Genomic DNA, 20,044 nt, shown 5'->3' with positions numbered 1-20,044 from the left:
GTCCCTAAGCACACAAAATCCATTGCTATTGTCACACTTGCCCAACAAAGAAATCTCCTAATGATGCATTTCTCAGAATATGCCCTAGTCATCAAGGGACCCAGCACTGTACACACTCAGTAGTGTTGTTCCAGCAAAGCATTAATTCCCTGGCAATTCCTGCTGTGCCTGCAATAAAGTGAAATCCAACCACCAGAGAAAAGCTTCTGACAATGAGATACAGATGCTAACAGCTGGAAGTCAGTCTGGTGAGTTCTACAATGGAAAGGTCCAAGTATATGGTCAGGCCACTGATAATGTCTAGCATACCATCCCACCATTGACGAACATCTGGGTAGTTTCTAGATTTTGGCTTGTATGATTAGTGCTATTAGGAACATTCTTGTACATGCCTTTGGTGAACACATGTATGTGTTTATATTGGGTCTATCTAGATCAGGAATTACTCGTCATAGATACACATATGTTCAGCATATTAGAGAGGATCAAACTCTTGGGACAGTTAAGGTGAATTGCCATTGTTCCAGGCTATTGGTTTCAATTGATATTTTCCATCTTTTTTTCATTTGAGTCATTCTGTGGAATTTGATACTGTATGTATGTGTTCTATTTTTTTCTGATTATTAACAAAACTGTATCTTTTTATTCAAAAATCATACATTGTCTCATTGTAAAGTGACTGTTCAAATATGTCATTTCTTATTTAAATAACACTTTGCAATAAGTCTAATTTTTGTTTCTTTTATCATTCATTCACATTTTTGATGTTTTTGAAATATATCAATGTTTTAATAATATGTTTACTTTATTTATTTGATCCAATATTATGATATACCATACAATATTTATCTATATCCCTAGAGATAGGTACCAATTTGCCTTCCAATTTTTTCTTCTCCCATGAAAACACTGTGATGGTTTCTTTCCACCAGTATAAACTTCATTTTGGATTATATACAAGAATAGCAACATCTTTACTGTAGGCCAATAGCAACTAAAAGTCAAAACATGTTGCAAGATCGAGAGAAACAATTAACATTCTCCACGAAGCTCCTGAGTATTCATCTTTTTCTCTTATCCTAGCCAGCTCTTTCCATTTTCCAATTTTGTCATTGTTGCTTCAATTACCTTTTTTCTAATTTTTAGTAAAATTGATCATTTCTCTGTATATTTATTAAAGGTAAGACTCACAGTAGGCATAATGCATATACATGTCTGAAGCTGGTTTCTTAGGGAAACTCTTGGGTAGAAATTGATTATTTACAGTCTGCTGAGCCCTCATTATCCCATTTTCCTAGTATAGCTAGACCTGACATAGCCCGACACATTATAGTTACTGTTCCAGGAAAGTTATTCCATCACCTTTTTCTTTACAAGTTTACTGGGAGGTTGGGAGAGACAAGAAACATCCAGTTAACTGTGCAATATTGGGTATTGACTTTCCACTCTTGGGGATGCCCTTTCAGATGACAGGAATATTCTGTTTGCCTGCATTTTCTATAGGACTCTTGCATTAGGCAGCTTATTGCTAGGCTAACTGAATGAGGATCTTCTGGGTCATCTAACTGTCCATCCATCCATGCATCCATCCATCCATGCATCCATCCATCCCATGCATCCATCCATCCCATCTGTCCATCCATCCATCCCATCTGTCCACCCATCCAACAAAGGCCCTGCATGTTCTAAGTCACCTAAAGTCCCTAAGAGGAGAAATGATACCACACAATTCTAAACATCAGGAAATTGTCTCTTCAGTAAAACTTCTAACTTCTCGGAAAAATGAATGAGAAGATTTGAGAAGTACAGTGGAGAAGTATGTTCAAGAAGTTTAGAATCTAAAAAAAAAAAAAATAGTAAAATTGTCATTAGAAGGATATGTGAAGAGTATCTAAAACACTTGACTATATCCCCCAAACTGAAAAAATAAGAAAAAAAAAATCTGGGATCAAATTAAAGGGTAACTTGGTGTCATTTTTTAGAAGTTTCATTACGTGAAAGCCCATATGTCCTATTTTAGCACAGGAATGCTGCTGACAGTGCAAGAAACCCATGTGTATATTGTGATCTGATCCTCCCAACTCCTGGTTCTTGGGTCATCATAAAAGATTATATGGTTCTCTCCAGAGTGAAAAAATATAAAAGTAGAGTTCCTACTTCATAGATAAATAAGTCCTAGGGGACAAAAAGTGTTCTACTAACAGTTTATTTTGAGTTGAAGTTATGTACCCAAATTAGTATTGATTGCCTCCTGCTGTGGGCATATAGCTTTTCTGTTCTCTAAGACTGGCAAAATTTGGTTGCATTAACAAGATGGAGAAAATGACAACCAAGACTTTTCAGCAAGTCCTGCTACATGGAGTGGTTACAGTTTCCTAAGAGCCAAGATATAGGAAAATATATAATATTCTATGATGGAAGGAATGAGGAGAGATCTACAGAATTTGTGTGATTGATAGAAATATCTATGAGGAGGTAAGAGGATAAAAGGCTGTGACAGTCTTTAAGGAGGAACAATTGTCAGTGGGAATTGTCCAAGAAATGGGTTGCAATTCCTATTTCTGCAAATGGTTGCAGGAACCGTTTGAAACAACACTATGAGCCAGAGGCTGAGGCAGTTTTAGGTGATTGCTGGGGCTATAATAGGAAAGGAAAAAGATAATTTCCACCTGCTGACCACATCCAGTATCCCTAGAGCAGACATGTTCATGCAGGAACTGTAGCTTTGGGAAACTCTAATGCCCATCTTTCCTCTGCAAACATACATTCTACATTCATCCAACACTCACCATTCTGCCTCCAATCATGATCTCTGAAGAAAAGTATGGACCCCTGCAATGAAAAGAAAATTTGTGGCAAAAGCAGGAAAAATGTAGCACTATCCCTCACTTTCAGAGAGGTCGAATCATAACCCCCCAGGGAATCTATGGTGTGATCCTGAGAGCAAGAGGATGCAAAAATTATTTATATTATGTCCATTAGGTATTGTCAACCCATACAATGCAAATCCCCATCTATTTAGCTGGAGGTCAAGATGTAACAGGGTGGTCCCCAGGAAAGGGGATGTTCAGGGTTCCCTGCCCCAACCAAATGGAGGGTGGACCTAAGCAGGGAGAGATAGAAGATGCAGAGGAGACTGAGGAAGGAAGGAAGCAGGATGGAGATCCAGAAGGAGACCTGGAGGAGGCGGATGGACCCTAGAGACATGTGAAAAAACTGCGCTTGTCTTTTGGTCGTGGGCTGGGTGACACAGATGTGGGTGAGAGACCCGAGGGGAGGTGACAACGGCGGCTTTTATCTTGATTTTGATTTTGCTCTTTTCCTTCCGGGCTTGTCTGGTTGTTTCTGACCCTTTTCTGTGGGTCCCCACTGGAAGATGCTTTAGACTTGTGGCAGGCTTTGGGGCCTTGCTCTGGGCCAATCCTGCTTGGGTGGACTTTTACCCATGAGGGGACGGGTAACTTTGGGTACTTGATTTAGAAGCTAGACTCTTTGCCTTTCCTGTATTGTTTCCTAGTTGTATTAAAGTTCCTTCCCATTAAAGCCTCATATGTTTTGTGTTGATGCAGCGGATGGCAGAACCCATTTAGAATAGGCAGTTTTGTGGGGTCTGGGGTGCCCCCTCTCCCTGCCCTGTAATAGACTTGGTGCCCAACGTGATTTAGGACAGAGCCTAAAATATAAATAAAGGAGGAAGAACAGTGCTGTCGAAATACAGGATGACTTGAGTCCCTATAGCTCACACAGAAATGTGGTACTCTGTAGCATTACATTTAAAAAGGGAGAGAGCATTTTTTTTTTCAGATTTTTTTTTATTTCTTTTTAATTTATTTCTTCAAGACCACCTCCTTGCAGTTTCCAGGAAGAAAATACAAAACAAGAAACAGACTTGGTTTCAAATACATAAACAGTGTGCTGGAGCTGAAAGTATTACTGATAACATTGTTACAGAAGAAAGTCAGCTTACTCCAGGGCACTTCAGTATTCTTGAGGAATAAACATGATTTCTCTTTCCTCCCACTGGGATGTCTCGGGTGTCACTCACTGCTCCTGCTCTTTGACATATTTTCCATGTAGAAGATATGGAGCCTGGAAGTCGTGCTGGCGGTTGGAGTAGGCCATCCCCAGTCCCATGCCAGAACCGAAGGCTAATGGCCACATTCTTCTTTTAAAGAAGGTAAGGGAGAAAGTAAGTCCTAATCCAAATCCAGTACTTATCTTCACGAGCATGTCCGCCATGCATCGGTCCCACTTCCTGCCGAGGTCAGACTTCGACATGTTCCCCACCCGCAGCTCCAGCTTTCCTTTACGCTTATTATTTTTTTAAAGATTTATTTATTTATGCATACAAGAGCTGGGGTACAGGCCAGAGATGTCAGGGGTGAGAGGATTCACCAAAGACAGAGTGGGGAACAGAACAGGCAGACTGACCGAAGTATACTGCTGAGGGGAGCAGCGGGCGAGGCAGCAGAGGTCTGCTGCACCATGCAAGTTGCTCCCTGGCTGTCCGGGGATCGAACTCATGCTGCAGAGGCTGTGGATTGCTTCATAGTGTGGTGCTTAACCCCTTGAGCCACCAGGGAGGCCCAAAAAAGGGAGATATCTTTATGAACCAAAAGGAGAAATATCTAAGATGGGCTCAATGGCTAGGTAAAATGTAGAGTAGGTGTTGTACATTTGATTTGTGTTAAATATACAAAACTCTTCATCTTGTGCTAGAGATGTGAGAACCCTGATTGATCACATAGACTTCCTTTCTCCATTCCCCCTGCCTGACACATAGGGTTTAGGAGCTTCACCTTGGCAGAAAATCCTTGCAGATATAACAACGCTCAATTGTTTAATAAGAGCTCAGTCACTCAAGGACAACTGAGATGGATATCCCTGTAGAAGCCTTTGCAAGCGAGGCTATCATAGATCATCTCTGAGAGGGTCATCCCATTGCTCAGTGGTATTTACTCTCCAGGCCTGGTTGTGACATGAATCACCAAATACCAAACTGGGAAGCCCAGAACAGTGACAGACATAAATAGGACTCCCTAGATAAATTTGATCATTTTGGAAAATTTCAGAACTGGGCAAATATCATTATTCTGATGTTTGCTAATACGTGTTCTATCTGTGACAGGGAGAACAGAGCCCCCTATTCCACAATTGGGTCTGTGGTAATCGGGCCCAATTTTTGTCCCCTTTATGGAATCAAGGGCATCTTCCAACTGCAAGTTTGTGCAGATGCAGTTGGTGTTTGCTTGGTTTGTTTTATGCTGTGCTCTTATAGCCGTCAAGAGGGAGTAGGAGCACCAGACAGTGTGTTTAGCACACCTTGCTTTCCATTGGAGGTATGGTTTTAATAGAAAAAAAAAAATAGCCTCTTCTCAGAAGTCAGGTAACTTGTGGAGTTTGGACACTGGAGGCTTTATTATTGGAGGATTTGTAGTCTTTTCTCTAGCTCAATCTAACTCACTGATTGACTGCTTGGAAGAACCATGGCAATTCTAGGGGCCAAATAGGTCTGTCTCCCCTTAGTTATTAAGTTGTCTGCTTCTTTAAGTTCCTATTTATATACTTTGTTCTTTTTCCTCTCGGTTTTCCTATTGAAGAATAATGTACCTGTTTCAGAGACTGTCTGGATCCAAATCACAGCTCCACCAATTAACAAACAAAGGGATTTTGAACAAGTTATTCAAATGCTTAGCTTCTTAAATTAAATGATTAAAAAGTGAATTTTTTCATCTATAAGTTTATTATGATTAAATGAATTAATATTTTAACTACTTCAAAAAATCTGGAACAATCATGGTTTTTATTAGATGAATAAATTGCCTTTTCTTCTCTATTTCTTGCTGATTCAAAGAAAAGTATACTACAGATATTAATCTGGCATAAAGATATTAATCCTTTATATTGATGTGTATCATATATATATGCAAATACAAAGAAATTTATGTTATCTAATCAAATCTCCCTAATTTTCCTTTATGATTTTGGCATTGACTTAAGAAGTTTTCACTGTCTTAAACTTACCACTATCATATACCAACTTCTGAACTATTCTGTTATATTAATCAATTTATCTTTATTTGTATGATTATGATCTTGTTTTCATTATTGTAGCCTTATAATATATACTAAAACATTGGCAATGGAAGAAAATCTCAGTATTTTGCTCTAATTTTGAAAAAAATCACCTCACTAATTGACAATTTTTTCTTTATTGACTCGATATATCAAGAAATTCCTAAAATCCTACTGGCATTTTGTACTAAACTTGCTGCAAATTTATTTCTAAATATTAATGGAATTTACATCTTTATAATATTAATTCATTCCACCCAGGAATGTATGGTTAGCTTCTAGGACATAATGATTTATATACTTAATTGTCATTTTAGCCACACTTAAATGTTCTTCATTAATAGAAGAGTTCATCATTATTTTAGATTGTTACTTTAGATTTCTCACATCAAGTCCAAAAAGAAAGGGAAGAATGTTATTGCAAGATCTCACTAAGATTGTGAACATTGCACTTTTTTCTATTTCTGCTCACGAGTAAACAATATCTTTATCACTGCACATAAACTCACAACTGCTTTGCAACACCTGTAAATGGTTGCCTGAGAAGTTTACTCATTTGAGAGTCCCTTGGCACTCTATTTCCATATGCAATGATATATTGGCTGTGCTATAATGTAAAGGTTTTAAACCAAAATCCTACTTGGCCTCTTAGAAAAATATAGTTGTATCCTATTGTAATACTATTTTGAACTGACAGATACTGGTTTTATCTAGCCTAACCATGGATAGTCATTTCGTGATTGATGTAGATAAATACTTTAAAATGTGCCTTATGAAGAAAGAGTGTAGTATTGTCACTAAAATGCTTCTATCTGAAAAATCTACAAGTAAAGTTTACATTGGTCGAAATGAGAGAAAAGCTGAGCATGGTTAATTCTAAAAGAAATGACATTTACAATTAGGTCTTGTATAGTACTTGGCAACGCTTCTGTCATTTTAAGAAACCTAAACTTTCTTTCAATGTTTGGTGTCTCTCTACAAAGGATTGAGTTGCAAACTTAGAAAATCTCCATGTGGAAATTATGTGATCTACAAAGCCTAATCATCACTACCTGACCAGCCACTGATAATTATTCACATAATGAAAAGTAATCAGAATTATTTCAAGGTTGGGAATCAGGAACTTGAACACCACGAGCAGTAATTTGCTGTGATATTACACAGCTAATGATTTGCTTTTTTCTGACAATAACCTATTCTCATACTTATTATGTGCAAATTTTCAAGGAAAGATAGAGAAAATAATCATGAATAAAACACATTCTAAAAATTAATGGAGTTTTCAGGGCAGAGGGGCAGGTACATAAATCAGTAACCAGGATAAAGTATGTAAAGTTGTTTATAATATTAATTTGGTAAATCTATGAGATTACAGAGAAAGAAACACCCTATTTAGTGAGAAAGGGGGATCAGCAGTTTGGGAATCAATATTTATCAGATATAATATGAGGGCTGAATCTTTAGAGATGAATATGAGTTCAGAATTCAGAAAAAGAATGGTGAAAAGTTTTACTGCATTTATCTTCTTTTAAAAACAACTTTTACTTCTTTAAGAAAAATAATAGCTTATGGAAAAAAGCTAAAAAAAATTTGGAAAACAATAAATAAAAATAAATATTTTGTTTTGTTTCCTTTTTGGTCTTGGAGCTTTGTAGTTACTGTTTAAAGATGCAACATGATGTAAAAAACGTTGATTAGACTTTCTGCTATTTGCCAAGCATTGTTCTATGCATAAAAAAATCAAGTGATCATAAGATACCGTAGAGAATTTGGATATTTTTACCTCTGTCTAATTGTTGAGTTTCCAACACAGGGAGAACAAAAGGATCTTTCGTGGTCTTGTTTTTTGACAAGGGTTTTCTCTCACTTCTGTGTTCCATTCAAAAATTGTACACTATTGATTATAGAGCTCTTATGTGATCCTCAGGATTGCTTTATTCCATTGAAAAACCATCTTTTAGTTTGTATACTTATTATAGCACTGCAGGAGTCTTCATGGGTGCAATTATCCATGCATTGTTATAGAGAAAATGCCGCAAGGGGGGAAATAACTACATAAAACAACTGAGCCAGATGGATATTTGAAAATAAAACACTTTAAGATATATGTAGTTTTTGTGGTTAACAACTGTTCACCAGAAAAAAAAAACAATATAAATAAACCTTTGTGATTCTTATAGCCTAAGGTGGTTTTGTTGGTGGTGGTGTTGTTTTCAATCCTCATTTGCATCTCTTTACTTACTTTCAAAGGAAAGAGCCAACAAATATTTTCCTGTTGCCTTAGTGGTTAAGGGGAAAAATAGTTTATCATTTCCTAGAGCAATGCCAGATGACAGGATAGAGTCAATCCCCAGGAGTCTATGGGAAAATTACCAGTTACAGAAAAATAGTAAATACCACATTTGAGACACTGTGACCTCCGAGGTTTAAAATTAGAACTTAAATTGAGCATGACCTTACAGGATATACTACTATCTTTGGAACAATGAGGAGGAAAAGTATCGAAGTCTCCAGGTGGAGAGAGCAAGAGCAAGGTTTCATTTCTTTAAAAACCAAGAGAAAGTAGAGCTTCAAAATCCCAAAGGACCACACGCGTGCAGAATCTGGTAACATTAAGACTGAAATAATAGTAAAGATATCTTCCAGTCTCATACTTTCTCCCAAGATTGTGTCTCACCCCAAATGACCTCACAGATCACGAATGGAAATGAATTGACATTGTTTTGTTCAATATGACTTTGAGGACACTGTTTCTAGTGTTAACATCTTAGTATCTTGTATCTTGTTCATAGTATTTGCAAAGAATGACATAAATGCAAATGCTAAGATAAGTATGTCAGGTACAGTGTCAGCTTCTCATTATTCATTGTTTTGAAGGCTTGGTCACAGTAACTAAACTTCTGCATATCACTTTACTTCACCCTAAAGGGAAGTAAAAATAGCCCCTTACTCAAAGTGAAGTGAAGGTGCAGTGGAGGGTTCAGCCCTGAATCTGGCCTGTAGAAAGAATGCACTATTAATGCTTATGAATAGTCATAGTATTATGATCAATAAATCAAATGACTGCCAAATTCCACATTTTAGCAGTAAGGATAATGGGATGAAAATTTGTTAATAATAAAAATCACTATTTAGGCTTTAAGTGAAATTCCTCTTCTTTCTTTGTGGTCTTTGGAGAGCAAAGTATTTGATATTTTAAGTTATTACATGATATGCTTAATAAAACTATCAATAATTAATAAGCTTTCAAAATTTACTACTTTTGAGTGGGCCACCGTTTAATCTCTTTGGGGCCACCTGATGTGTCTGGCTTATTTCTGGTTCTTAGTAATTATTGTCAGCGAGATCGATAGACTATGGTTGCTAAACCATTCACATCAGACAGTAAATCCACAGTACCTGATACAGATTGATGGATGAAAAAATGTTTCTTTGAAGCCCCTTAGAACATAGGAATGTAGACTGGTCTAGCATCTGGGGAAAACAATAAGGAGGTTTCTCGAAATACTGAAAATATATTGGGTCTCCCTGGTGGCACAAGGGGTTAAGTCGCAGTGATTTGAAAGTATCGGCAGCCACTGCAGCATGAGTTCAATCCCCGGCCAGGGAGCTACCCACATATGGCACAGCAGACCCCTCCTGTATTGCTTGCTGCTCCCCTCAGCAGTGTATTTCAGTAAATAAAATATCATGATATTTTCAACTACTCACCTCAATGACAGTGACATAATTTGACAAATTTGACATTTCTTTCAGAATTTAATGCTAAGATAATCATGTTTACTCAGGTTTAAACTTGAGTAAACTTGTTTACTCTTTATCAGAAATAAATTGACATCTATTATATAGCACAGTTTACATTCAGCTGGTGGGAAACTCAGAGAAAAGGTTTATACTAAATCATGGCAACAATCAAATAGCAATATTTGGAATATGTTATTTGGTATTATCTGTAGAAAAAGATAGATTGATAGATAGACCCATTGCCAAATAATATATTAGGTAATTAATGCATTTTAATGTGTCTTTGGACTGGTAAATATCTGTGAAAAATATGTTGTTGCTTTTATAAGTAGGTGCTTTATTTTTTTTTTAAGATTTATTTATTTATTTATACAAGCACGGGGTACAGTCAGAGGCACAGGAGGGTGAGAGAATTCACCAGAGCCAGAGCGGGAAGCAGAACAGGCAGAAGGACCGAAGTACACTGCTGAAGGGAGCAGCGGGTGCAGGAGGAGAGGTCTGCGCGCCATGTGGGACCCTCCTCTGGTGGCCGGGGAGCAGCCGGGGATTGAACCGGCGCTGCAAAGGCTGCGGGCAGCTTCGCAACCCAGCGCTCAACCGCTGCACCACCGGGGAGGCACTATAAGTAGGTGCTTTAATTTGTATAAAAATAGTGTATTACAGAACTCATCTTCTCCCTATTTTTTGTTATGCATGAAGTTCTAAGCTCTATCATTGTTGATATTTTATACACCTCATTGATTGCTTCTAACTGCTGCATAGTACAAAAGATTAAGCAGCCTCCACATTCTGCTTACCCTTTAGCCTTCTAGGCAGCCTCTAGTGCTGTGCACTCACAAAAAAATGATGAATAGCCTCCTGTACTTCCCTCCATGCACCTGCATGTGAGGGTCTCAGAGATACGCATCCACAAGCACAGACCTGGGTAGCAGCGATCTGAGATCTTAACACTTTCTCTTGTTCCCTTTCCCATTAGTCTTTTATTTCCTATTATATTTTCATTTATTGGGCTTTTATGTGACTTTTATTTCTATGAGCCAGAGATTATTTTGCTCAATGCATGATATCCAGCTCTTCAAATTGTGCCTGGCATACAGTAGTGGCACACAAGAACAGTTGTTAAATTTACAATTGAATTTTTTATAACCTACAGCAGTGCTTAGTTCCAAACAAAATTTTCAACTTCTATTTTTTTTTTTTTTTTTGTGGGACCCTCGCCGGCGGCTGGGTAACAAACCAGCGCTGCAGAGGCTGCAGGCAGCCTCGCAGCCCAATGCTCAACCGCTGAGCCACCAGGGAAGGCCCAAAATTTTCAACTTCTTAACTCCCTCTCCAGTCTCTGTTCCCTGACCTGCTTGCTCCACTTTCTTGGTAATATTTTGTTATAATTTTTATTATCATGAAAAGGCAAAGATATAAAATATGTGCCTGTGTAGGTATGTACAAGTATGTGGATACAATCTTTAAAGTAATTTCCTCTTTCTTATTTTCTTTCTGTTTTAGCATTTTTCTGATTTTTTTTCCTTTTAACTGATAATATGTCTTATAATAGTGACGAATAAAAGGATATTTATAATGTAAAACTACTGAGACCTTACAAGATGGAGAATTTTATTTATCTCACCTTCACATTTAGATGAAGAATATAAAGACTGAGGTATGAAGATTTCCCTCCCTCTGACAATTTTTATAACATTACTCCATTATTTTCCTGCATGAAGATTTAACATTGAGAAGTACAGTGGCTCTGCTTTTGTCATTAATTTTCTTAAGTGTATTACATTTTCTAATTTATTGAGTTTACCTTTTGGTCAAAGCTACTATTTAAGATTTCAAATATTTCATGTGGTTTTAAAGATAAAGTACATTTTCTATCTATTGACTGAAATAGATAGAAAAGCTCACACATATCAATTATGATTCTTAAATCTGCTATTTTGTCCATTTTAATTATTGACTTTATTATTTTAAATTTTCTTAGCTCTTAACCTATGATTATAAATATCCAATTGCTTTGAGAAGTTCTATCAATTTTTTCTATCTATTCACATATAGATTTACGAATGATAGGTGTTTTTATGGACTGCTATTCTTACCAAAAATGAATAATATTTTGTTATTATTAAGGCCTCCTGGGCTGAAATCTTTAAAATTGAAAATTATACCAATGCACTTTTTAGTGCATTTTAGGAATCTTCCTCCTTCCCTGTATTATTTATACTCTTTATTTTATCATTTTGTCTTAAGCAGTCATCAGTATAACACAGCAAGATTTTGTGTCCCGTCAGAAAATGTACGTGGTATATACAGAGAAATGAGTTGTGAAGCTGTATACCTGAGACATGGACAATGTTGTCAATTCATGTTACCTCAATTTAAAGAGTGTTTTTAAATAGAGACATGTATACCAGTAGCATTAATTATGTTTGCATTTCTTCTATTTGCTTCACGAGTGCTTCATCTCTTTTCTTTTGCGTTTCAAGAAGCAGAAACCTTGAATTTTCTTTTTCTTGCATTTTTAGACCTCTCATTGTCTTCAGATGTTGAGATAACCTTTGTGTTCACTAGACTGTCCTCCTATAATTTGAGGGAATAAGGTGAACCTGAGAGATTTGCCGCTGTATTGACTTGTGGATCCTGGAAAAGTCTATTGCTCGTCTAGATCACTACCCTTAAGGGCTGAAGGACACTCCTAATCCCTCCCGATGCCCTGTCTTCCCTCTCAAAGTCTCATCCTGAAAACAATTCCAGGCACTGGACACAAATGGATCTAAGGGAGGAGAGCAACTGAAAAGACCAGACTGACTAAATTTAGTTTCTGAAACAATTACCTTGAATCATTGCCTGACCAGTGAACACTCCCCAAATCACTCCCACTGTTAATAAAAATCCTCTTTATTCTGTATTTTAGATTGTATTTTCCTACTTCAGCTCAATCACATCTGTTTTCAATTTCTTTAATCATTTTTCAAAATATTGTGTTTGTTTGATTGATCTTTCTAATTTTCCAATATTCTTAAGTGGTTAAAATAGTTTTGTCATAAAAAAATTATTTTTAGAAGAAAGTAGTTGGCACCTGTCTATTGGGTTTTGTTTGATCCAATATCTGTTGCTGATTTGTATAAAATAGAATACTATCATGTAGTCTTTCAACACTTCTATTTAGAATGCTGGAAAATCACAGAGACATGCAGCCAAAAAGATTGTGTGTATGTGTGTATGTGTGTGTGTGCACGTGCACCATAAGAGTTGACTGTTGGTAGTACTCACTCCTCTGATGTGTGAACTAGAAGGCTAGTTTAATTACACTTTGGGTCTGTAAATCTGTCACTTCATGCAAAGCTGAGCATTCTACTGCTGTTTCTGAGGCCATATATTTCTACAGAAGAATGTATCAGTCTTTTGTTTGCATTGATAATTATTGAATGTTACAAGTAAATGTTAGTAATTAGTCTAATCTTTATTTTTCTAATGAGGAAAATAACTTAGCTATGATGCATAGCTTGATTATGGTCAAATGGTTAAGGCAGAGTCAAGGTTTCTTTGTTTCTTTTTTTTTTTTTAGAAGATTTATTTATTTATTTATACAAGCACTGGGTACAGTCAGAAGCACAGGAGGGTGAGAGAATTCACCAGAGCCAGAGTGGGGAGCAGAGCAGACAGACTGACAAAGTACACTGCTGAGGGGAGCAGTGGGCGTGGCAGGAGAGGTCTGCACACCTTGTAGGGCCCTCGCCCGATGGCCAGGGATCGAACCGGTGCTGCAGAGGCTGTGGGCAGCCTTCGCAACCCAGCGGTCAACCGCTGCGCCACCGGGGAGGCCCCAATAAATCAATCTTTAAAAAATATAAGTTGGTTGGGGTTCTGTGCACCTTGGAAGTCTATCACTATTACTGATAGAATGTGTTGCAGTCACAAGCGGCTAAGAGAAGTGTTGTCCTTGTCTCAATTGTTTTCCCTTTACTTAATCAAAAAGAAACCACTGCTCCCCAATTTTATAGCATAAGAATATAAAGTGAGGTGCATCACCCAGTAAAGGCTTATCAATAAGCATGTCTCCCTATCTGAGAAATTCATCTTTTACTCTCAGAGTAAACGAAAGGGGTCATTCTCTCATCGTCATATGAAGTTTCCCCTTCTCTGTCTTTCTTTGATGTGTTGGGTCCTTAAATACAGATTAAATAATCTTGTTCTGTTCCATTATTGTTTAGAATTTACAAACATGTAGATTCTCCACATGTATGCTATTAAATTGATTTTTCCCTTGCTAACTTGTTTTGATTACTCGTCTGGGGCTAGAAGAACCCAGAGACATATGAAATTTTCCCCTACACCCTCGTAATATTGAACTGTTGTTATATGCCATGTGTTGTAATAGAAATTTAAGAATAAAATATGGAAAGAGCAATACAAAGATGAATATGACCTAATAATTTCCCTAGTGTGCTCATATTTTTTATTTTCCCTTGATCTGCATGGGCCATATATGAACTATAAACATATAGTTGTCATTTTATAATGCAAATAATGAAATTTTTTTCTTGAGTAAGCTTTTCTCTGTTTTATTATTGATCTCTGTTTATAATCAGAGAAGGAACTAGTAAGGTTTCTTTTCACTCAGTATATAACTCCTACTTCAGATAAGAATAAATATCTCTCAATTTTAAATCAAAATGAAGCAATATGTTTTATTGCATTGCATGTGTTTTCATTTAAGAAAGATAGGAAAATGCATGAATTAATTTTATACATATGGACTTTTTAAGTAAAGACAACTACTCAATACTTATTTAATTGAAACATGAAAAGGGAAAGTTTGCTAAATTTTTTCCAGAAAAAATGCAAACCAGGTAAGAGCAAGGGAAAAGATTAATAAGCATAATGAATAGCAGTGGAGTAAAATTATCCTGAAACAAAGGAAACTAGTTTTTTGTTCTATAAACATTAAGTCTCATTTTGTCAACTCTCCTATGTACTACAAAATCACTGATAGTAAAAATTTTACTAAAATAAGTTTGCAGTGAAAATGTCTATATAAAAATATCGCCTGAAAATTCCTTCTTCATTTATTTTGTTCTAGTCCCTTCCATTTCTTTGATTCTCTTATCCTTTTCTACCTAACACTGTGGATCTTTATTTAAGAGACTGGTGATGTTAGAACAATAAAGTGAGGTCTTGGGAACAATATGCATGAAAATTATTCCTAATGAAACCCTGGAATAAAATAGAGCACATAGGTATAAATGGATGAAATGTACTCAGAGCTGCAGTTCTGCCTATCCTCAGAGAACACAGTATTGTTATACCATTATCTGAAAAGAGTTTAATTATATTCACATTATATCCATCTGCCTTAAAACCCTTATCATGCCAGAACATGCTGAGAAATCTACTTTCTAAACACTCACCCTGCAGAATCCCTTGTGTAAATCTGTAACTTTCAATGGCTTTATGGAACCCAACATTGCCTCTAGAGGTTTTCCTTTGATTTCCTCTGCCCTCCCTACATTGAGTAAACAGCAAGGCCATTAATTCTCAGTTATCTGGAAACCCATTTTACACTTTATGATTTTTTTGCAGAGAGGTTTTTTTTATCTCTAGTGACCCTATGTCTGTCTCTGGGCTCTTGCCTCGTACTTAACATTGGTGTGATCTAAACATTTTTTTTTTGGAAGGGAAAAACAGCTGCCTTCCAAATCATGATAAGAAATTCAAATCACAAAGTACTCGGAAATAAAATAACATTGGTTTTAGATTCTATGTCCTTTCTAAAAGTATGTGGTTGATATTACAGAATTTATTCAACTAAAGTAAAATGGTACAGAGCATTTTTTAACAAAGAAGATGATGAACATTGATGTCATTTGTACAACATGACTAAGTTTTCAGCGTCAAGTGTGCATTAAAATAGAATGAAAAGTGAACTCCACATTACAAAATCCTTTAAAAAATACAAATTTATAAACACATGAATTCATATATCTTAAATTTCTATTTTAGAAGCTTTCTTGCAGTATCAAGATGCTCTTTTTCCTGTACCACATGCTTTTTATGTATGAAATGCTCTTGGAAATTAAAAACATATATATGAAAGCCACATTAAACATTTTAAGAATAGCTACTAATTTAGACATAAGTGTCTAAAGCAGTTCTTAATTTTTTTAAATTAATGTTTTCAATTAATTTTCTATATTTAACAAATTATTTTCTATCTGGACATCTCCTTATCAACTTATTTCATGTATTAGATGTTATTTAACTTAACAGTGAGTAATTAAGTTTCAAGTGGTAAGAAATGTTTTAAAAAATAAAACTTTGCTTATTCCATCTATCCTTTATTCTATATTATTCTGGTTTCCTTATTGTTATGAGTCTACACAGGTGGTCAAAAGTTTTATTTTATGTTAAAAAGCTTTAATATAACTTTAACATTTTTGTTCCTTAAAATCCATTCTCAATCATTCTCCCCAGTGCTCTTCATCCCAGGAGACCGACTTTGTTAGGGTACATCAATAGACTCCTTAAATTCTGCCAGCTTCCTATTGATTTAAGGAATTGGAGATTTTGCAGGTGATCAAAGGATGAGAGAACACTGAGGACATGGAGTTAATTCTTCTAGTTCCATCTCTGCAGGGTGACCCTGTTCCGCTTCTGTCCCTCAATGAAAGGTCAATACTTCTGTCAAGGAAGCTCCTTCTACACTATTCTCACATTCTAGTTTCCTATAGCTGGCCCTTCCCCACACACATCCTTCTCTGGCTTAGAAGTGCTAACAGATCTACAGATAATAGTCCACAGGGTGTGGTATTAATACTCTCTGGGTGTCCCAGCATCCTACCCATATCTTGATAAATAATTTCTCTACAAGTCCACCTTTAAAATTGTATGCCACATTGTGTGTGCAACTTATTTTCTGCTGCGAACATGACTTATACAAGTAGGTATTTATCATGGCTTTCTTGATTATAGATTCTCTACCTCTAGTCCCAGCCTCAATTCTTTCTAATAACTTTAGATAACTTCTGTGTGTTTCCTTTCTGTTTTGAGATATGCTTCAATGACTCCCAGTAGGCATTACTTTTATCCTTTTCCACAATTTTGTATTTTTTGATCCAAAAAATAATTGTATGCATCAGTAAATCAAATTGAACTTCAAGTGTTGTTTAGAAATGTATTAAGAAAAGGTCTGTGAATGAAACCTTCACAAAGTGAGCAATTTGCAGTTGAAAGCAGTTCCAATTACCAGTTACCATGTTCCCAGGCTTTTTTTCTGTGGAGGTATTTGTAGCTGATTAAATTTCTTCTAATTATATGTATGGGCACACAACACAAAAATTAAATGACATATATTGTCTCTTTGGGAAATAACAACAATCCCTGAAATAGCATTTTGAATACAGCATTCTGCACCAAATAAGTGAAATCACAGTTTGTATTTTATGTTTAGAACAAACGAATTCCTATTGAGTATGTATAATACAATAAAATCAATAACATAAATGGATATTTTCACTTAGCTATTTACAAAAAGGTAGAATAAGATTTCTAAATTTCTTAACATCATCCACCTCTCTTCAATTTGGCTAAAATATAAAGGTCATTTTGAAATTTTGGGAATGAGCAGTTTTAGATATACAATAATATTGTACAGAACATAGAGATTTCTTTTATACCATGTGCCCTCAAGGTAGTATAATCTACTTCATTATCGACAGTTTCACCAGAGTGATACATCTGTTACAGGCAATGAACCTACACATCGTTATCACCCAAAATTTACAGTTGCTATGGGTGCCTTGTGAGTGGATGTGGTAACCACTTCTAGAAAGGTATGAGCCTATGTCTCTGGATCATACACGGTTTTATAAGGTGATGTTACCTCAAAAAATTATAAAGTAAGTAAATACAGTAAAATTTATCTAGTAAGTCAATCAGATAGCTCTTTCAGGAATTTTTCAGGAATACCCTCATATTCATTCTCTATACAAATTAATCACTACTGTCATCTTCCCACTTCTTTTTCTTGAGGAAAAATTTATAAAATGTTAATGGTAAAATGTCTAATTGGGTCTTATCCAACATTCTATGAATGCAACATATAAGTAAGAGACATATGCAATTTCTTTGCATATTTTAATAGACTGGTGTTCTTAAATATCATTTCAATTAACTAAGGAATAACAAATAACTGAATGCCATGTTTTGTAGTACTAGAGAAATAATATATTGGGCTAAAACAATATCATTATAATAGTTCCCTAAAAGTCATTTGGAAACCTTCAAAGATACGTGAATTTATCGGGAAAAACGAAGTCTCATAAAATCTGTCTTATTTTCTAACTTGAAATCAATAAAAATCAAAAAATAATTTGCTTAATTATTTGCAGTGAAACAAACCAGTTTGTAGGAGTCTCATTATACATTTTTCAGAATGTTTTTATGTTCTATATTATACTGTTATATGATATGATAGGACATTCTGTCAAAGCAGATTATCGTGCTTTATCAGTGTTAGTGCAGCTCAAAGAAGTATTCTCCACAACAACCTCAGTTTGTTCCCCATCTGAACATCACATTCAATTTCACCATTTCATATTTTTTTAGTGTTTCTATATCAAATTTAATGACATGTTAGTTGATTCAGTGTTTTCAAAATAGTTAATTCTATACTGCTTTTACTGTTTTTGCCTGAAGTGAGAAAAAAGGCAAGGCTGTTTTCAAGGAGGCTGAATTGGAAGCATTTAGGGTGGGGGAGGTATACTGAGCTGTAGAGGGTGAGCTGAGGACTCACCCTCTACTGGGGAAGAAGCCGAGGGACTCACGTCCCCACTGCATATGCTTGTATAGCTGGTCTTCCTGAGACTATACTGTAGTCAACTGTTCCTACTAAAAACTCAAAAATGAAGTTTAAGTGTCATCAGATAACATATATCAGATAACATATATCTTCTGAAATATATCAAATCAAGCCCACCCTCCCCCTTTTTTTTTTCTGGACTACAACCTAATCATGGTTTCTTATTTATAAGTGATTGCATTTTGAAAGATTATCTAAGTGCCAATATCCTATCCATCATAGTACCTATTTGTCCCTCAAAAGATTTATTTTCTGGCCCTTTCTGATAAAGATTGCCAACTACTAGAATGGAGCATAAGTTTTCCTAAAACATCTCTGTAATTTTAGTCACTATCTAATTAAACTGGATATTCCATACAATCATGTTGTAATCAGATTTTCAAAATAATCCAGGCAGACCTAAACTCTATAAAAATGTCATTTTATTGCTAAAAGATCATGTGATTTTCAAATATCAGGGTGTAATTAATTGACATGAGTGAAAGTATTGCAAAGATTTATACAAATGGACCTTCGTGACCTGTGTGGTTTAAAGTGCCACTGCTCTCAGCACTTCTTCGGTTTTCTGTTTCACACTTATAAAAAAAATGCTTTTATTGATTTCTTTACTTGGAGTAAGGAGTGGGGAGTGCATTTTATTGTAGTAACAGTATCAAGCTGTAAAAGAGAAAGTCAAGGTTAAGGAAGAGAATGAATGCTCATGAAAGCAGGTTATAAGTCAGTTAATAAATTAGAGCTGGCAGATGACATCTATAGGTGCCTGTCCTCTCAATATTCTTAAAAGAATAAGTTCCTAACATGGTTGTCAGAGATTATGCATCACTCAAAGAAGTTCATGCTAATCAGCCTATGACTGACATTCTCCTTGGATCACTTCAAGTCCTTCATGTGGGGCTAAGTCATTACTGAAGAAACATAAATGGAAATAAATTGAAATGCTTCTTTCAGCAAAATGCTTTGCAAAGAGCACATCAGCAAAGTGTCCTTTAGAAAAGTGAATAAAAAGGGAAATATTTTGTGAATAGTTAATTCATAAAACTAGGAGTAACATTAATGAAAAGCAATAATGTATCCCACAAACTGTATTCCATTGTTACTAATCAATGGACCAAGCTTCTCTGTCATTTCAAAAAAATATTCCTTCTTTGAACTTTACAATAAATTATTTCAGCATACAGATACAGAAAGTCATTAAAAAACCCAATAAATCAAACATACATGCAAAGTAAACCGGCATTAACAAAAAAATTAGAAAAAACTGTATCCCTAATAATAGTTATCCTATTCTCTTTTAGATGAAATTACAATCCTGAAAATTTATTTTTGATTCATTCCCAACATTTCCTCCTATTAATTTTACCTATGTTT

General features: G+C 35.7%; 1 protein-coding gene across 1 annotated transcript; it reads right to left on the bottom strand.

Moving 5' to 3' along the window:
- Nucleotides 1–4,041: 4,041 nt before the first annotated feature.
- On the bottom strand, nucleotides 4,042–4,278 carry LOC311169522 (MICOS complex subunit MIC10-like; the record flags this gene model as incomplete). The annotated part of the gene is made up of 1 exon (XM_084231557.1): nucleotides 4,042–4,278. The coding sequence occupies one exon, from the start codon at nucleotides 4,276–4,278 to the stop codon at nucleotides 4,042–4,044; it is 237 nt and encodes a 78-aa protein (XP_084087683.1).
- Between the last annotated feature and the right edge of the window lie 15,766 nt (nucleotides 4,279–20,044).

The sequence above is a fragment of the Talpa europaea genome, assembly GCF_964194135.1.
Source record: "Talpa europaea genome assembly, chromosome: 4".
Lineage (NCBI taxonomy): Eukaryota > Metazoa > Chordata > Mammalia > Eulipotyphla > Talpidae > Talpa > Talpa europaea.
The sequence above is the reverse complement of the archived record's forward strand: the minus strand, read 5'-3'. Positions and strand labels throughout refer to the sequence as shown.